The sequence below is a fragment of the Quercus suber genome, unplaced genomic scaffold, assembly GCF_002906115.3.
Source record: "Quercus suber isolate HL8 unplaced genomic scaffold, Cork oak 2.0 scaffold_480, whole genome shotgun sequence".
Lineage (NCBI taxonomy): Eukaryota > Viridiplantae > Streptophyta > Magnoliopsida > Fagales > Fagaceae > Quercus > Quercus suber.
The window spans coordinates 156,310-160,721 of NW_027069931.1; the positions used below are offsets into that span (position 1 = coordinate 156,310).

General features: G+C 39.6%; 1 protein-coding gene across 1 annotated transcript; it reads right to left on the bottom strand.

Annotated features, from left to right (window-relative positions):
- Window positions 1-206: 206 nt before the first annotated feature.
- Window positions 207-1,244, bottom strand: LOC111997793 (uncharacterized). The gene is made up of 2 exons (XM_024029935.2): window positions 655-1,244; window positions 207-567 (listed from the first exon to the last, which is right to left on the bottom strand). Exons 1-2 carry the CDS (start codon window positions 1,231-1,233, stop codon window positions 391-393), a joined length of 756 nt encoding a protein of 251 aa, XP_023885703.2. The 5' UTR covers window positions 1,234-1,244; the 3' UTR covers window positions 207-390.
- Window positions 1,245-4,412: the final 3,168 nt, after the last annotated feature.

The following is a 4,412-nucleotide window of genomic DNA, read 5'->3' on the forward strand; positions in this document are numbered from 1 at the left end:
CCAACTTCCCAGCACATTAAACTGAATATTACCTGCATAGACTATGTAATACACTCAAGCTTCATCCAAAAGACATGAGTTTAAGCCTTTTAAAAATTAAAGCTAAAAGCCAGCAAATCTGAATAATGGAAGCTGAATCATCACAATATTACCTGAATAATCAAAACAATTACAAAATATTTAACACCAATGACTGTTTTGGGTGTACCACAATAATTACAAAATATAGGACAAAGTCTACCAAGCACATTCATACAAAAAAAAGACTTGATCAGCCATTATATAAGTATACCAAAATGCCAATTGTTCTAGCAGTTACATAAACATATGAAAAGTGATTTCAACATATAGCACAACAAAAAAAAAGGTCCTGGTTCAGCTTGCTATCTTTTAGTAGATCCCAGTTGCATTCAAGGTCTCAATAGTGACTGCACTTTTCTTCCTCTGTCTTTTTGGTCTTGGATTGGATTGGTTATCAGTGGGGGGTGGAGGTGCACTTGTGGTCACATCCTTGGCTGGTTGTGCACTGCCTACAGCTGGGCTGTTTGCATGACCATCCTTGGCTGCCTGCAAGCACAAGCACAATAACAATTAATAGTTTGCCAACTGAAAAACAAAACAATGGGGATATCTAAGTCAAAATAGTATATTTACCCTCCTAGTGGTCCTACTGGCTTGGGATGCACTCCTAGGCAAGGAAGAGTTCCCACCTACTTCTCCCTTGCAGCTCCTCTTGTTGTGTCCTAATTTCCCACATAACTTGCATTGTTTTGAGATGCCTAGAACTCTCTTTTTTCTGTGACTTCTAGGTTCATCAGGCTCTAGTGCCCTCTTCTTCTTAGGCCTGCCAGGAGGTCTCCTCTTGATAAGGAGTTGCACAAGTGGCAGTCCACTAGGTCTCCACATATTCTGGCCATTGATGGGCTCTATAATGGGTTCATAACAGTCAATGTAGGTAGTCCTTTTGTAGCAAGCATTGACATACTTTTCAACATCTTCTCTGTTGAAAAATATACAAGAAATGGCATGGTAACATGGTATGCCAATTATGTCCCACTTCCTACAGCTGCACTTCTTCTCTTCCAAGTCCACAATGAAACTCTCTAGCCCATTCTTCACTTCAAACTTCGTACGACCAACCCAACATGCTAGCCACTTGCTGCATGCCAACTTCTCCTTGTGCAGCCTCTTCCTTATTTTAGGACACAATTCAGATTCCACCTTCATAATCATTTCTCTATTTGCTTGAAATCTAGTCATCAGATATACCCTAATACACTCAAGCTGCAAGCACATAGAGAGAAAGGGAGAATTAATCATTCATGAATTACACAGGTCTATGGATCATAATGCACATGAAAGGGAGAATTATGCATACCATGGTAATTATAGGTTTGCTCCTGAACTTAACTAACACGCTGTTGAAGCTTTCACACATGTTGTTCAGGACTGTGTCACTCTGGCCATTACTTTTGAACATATGCCTAGCCCAGATAGTTGTTGAGTGAGACTGCAGCCATTTGAATGCATTTTCATCCACCTCCTTTAGCTCATTCATTGCCCTCTCAAATGCTTGCTGATAGGTAGCCTTGGCTACTTTCCAAAACAGGTCTTTAATAAGGACACCAGGATGATTTTTCCTCAAATTATTGTATAAATGTCTGCAGCAGATCATGTGCTTGTACTGTGGCCAATTGTTAACAAAGGTGTTCACCAACCCCTGCAAAGCACAATCATTTAATTCAGCAAGCAATGAAGCTACCATCAACTACAATTAATTCAACAAGCAATAAATCTACCATCATACCTTCTGCTGGTCAGATATGAACACCCAATTTTTGTCATCTCCTATGTCAGCAAGCAATAAATTAAGAAACCAGGTCCAAGTGTCCTTTGGTTCAGCCTCAACTACTGCATATGCTAAGGGAAATTATTCATCATTGGGATCTCTGCCAACAGCACACATCAACTGACCACCTGTCTTAGTCTTCAGATGGCATGCATCTAGACCAATGATTGGCCTGCACCCTGCCAAGAAGCCTTTCTTGCAACCTTCCAGGTAGATGTAGATTCTTTCAAAATATGATAGCCCAATTGCCAATCCATACTTAGCTGCCAAATCACCATCATTAAAAGTATGCACCTTCATCAATACTGTGCTCCCAGGACTACACCTTCTCAACTCATCACAGTACTCCCATAGTTGGTTGAACTGTGCAGTGTGGGCCCCATCAACAGCATCTTGAGCTTTTTCTCTAGCCCTACTTGTCTTGCCTACACTTATGTTAACCATATACTTCTCATGCACAGCATCTTGAATGTCCTTAAACTTTATGTCAGGTTGTCTCCTAACCCTATTCACTAACTTTTTCCCAATGTATGATGTTGTGCACCTTGGATTTCTATAACTTCTGCTGCATATATGTTCCATATTCAATGTTTTCAATATAAAACTCTTCTCACTTGGCACCTTTGCAAGGTAGGCAACAAACTTGCACCCTGGCTGGCATCGGGCTCTCACTCTCACTAAGTCATTTTTCACAAATTTTATACCCTACCCACCATCAACTGCATAATCAGTTATAGCATCTTTAAATTGTTTAGTTGAGATGAACAACATATCCTTCTTAAACCTAAGGTGCTCAGCTTTGGCTACTGGCCTAAAGATTGGGTATTTGCTCCTCCTAATAGAATTGTCAACCTCAGTAATAAGAATGTCATCATCACTTGAATCATCACCATTCTCACTGCTTGATGATGATTTGTCAAGGCTAAGTAGCTCCTCACTCTCATAGTCAGAATTCATGACACCACCACCCATTTGTCCTGGTTCAACCTCATCATCTTTAGCTTGATTGTCCCAACTATCAGTACTATCTTCAGCAATATTCATTGGTTGAATTTCTGGCTCTTCTTCTAAGTCACTCCTCTCATCCTCACTACCCTCACTACTCTCCTCAACTTGGTCATCAACAACTAGTGCTTTGCCAGCTTTCCTAGCACAAACCTGCTCAGCATCTACCTCACGTGGCTCACCATGGTCAACATTAGTAAATTCAGCATTATCATGACCTCCAAATTGTGAAAAATCAGGTCTATACTCTTTATCACCATACTCATAATAGTGATCATTTTGAAGCACACTGTCACTAACAAAAACCTCTAAGGCCTTAGCATCTACACCTACACCTTCTAGTTCACTATCAGGTAACTCAAGTGGTTCATGCACTGGATGCTCCACAAAGACATGAATCTCCCCTTATCCTTTCACCAAGTTAGTCATGAACACAGTAGCATCATCATCAACCACCTGATGAAAATTTGAGTGCTCTGGGTTCACACCAGGCATTTTAAACCATAACTTATCTACTTTAGTATAGCCAAACTCCCTACAGATACTCTCAATTTCTACTTTTAACCACTTATCTGGGTCACAATTATCTACTATATCAATTGTCCCTCCCACATACACTTGAGGGTCCCACATGAAATGCCCACCATGGTGGACATGCAGAGTAAAAAGCTCATCCATCCTGCATGCAAGTCACGGGAAGAAAACAGAATGAAAACAGATATCCACTTTTTGAAATTAATAATACTTTGTTAGGCTAATAAACAAATAAAAAAGCATACAATACCGATAACCCATTCACATGGACCCAGCCATTTCTTCAAAAGTAAGACACAATACAGACAATCAATGCAAATACCAACACAAAGATTCCATGGTTTATCAAGGTCAATATAGTGGTCCCTGATAAACAATAGTGACACACAATACAGATAAACAACCACAAATGCCAACAAAAATACAGTCAGTATTGTGGTCATTGATAAACAAAAGTAAAACAAACAGAGTTGCAAATACCAAAAGCAACACACAACAGCCAAACAATGCAAATCCCAAAAATATTCAACTATCACAGTCAGTATTATGTCCACTACAAAAGCTATAAAGGGAGAGAGGAAGAGAGAGAGTGAGAGTGATAGTGAGACACAACAAGAGATACATAGAGATAGATTGAAATTCCAGAGCAATAACAAAACACAACATCTCAAAATTCCTAAATTCTCAAAACCCAACAGCTGAGATTCAGATGACATTCATAACAGAGAGAGAGAGAGAGAAAGAGAAAGAGTTGAAGAGAAATAATACCTTCGCAACTCAACACAAACACTCTGAAGCTATCTGTGATTATGCTTGTCGATTTGTGATTTTTTGTGCTTGCCGATTTGTGGTTTTTTTGTGTAAATCTATGGTCTTGTGATGAGCAACGGGTAAGGTAAGAGATTAGGGATTGCACAAATCTATGGGTCTTGCCGTCATGTGTGTTCAGGTGTGAATGGCGTCATTTGGGGTTTTATTTGGGTTAGGGAGGGTCACGTTCTGATCAAAAAAAAAAAAAAAAAAA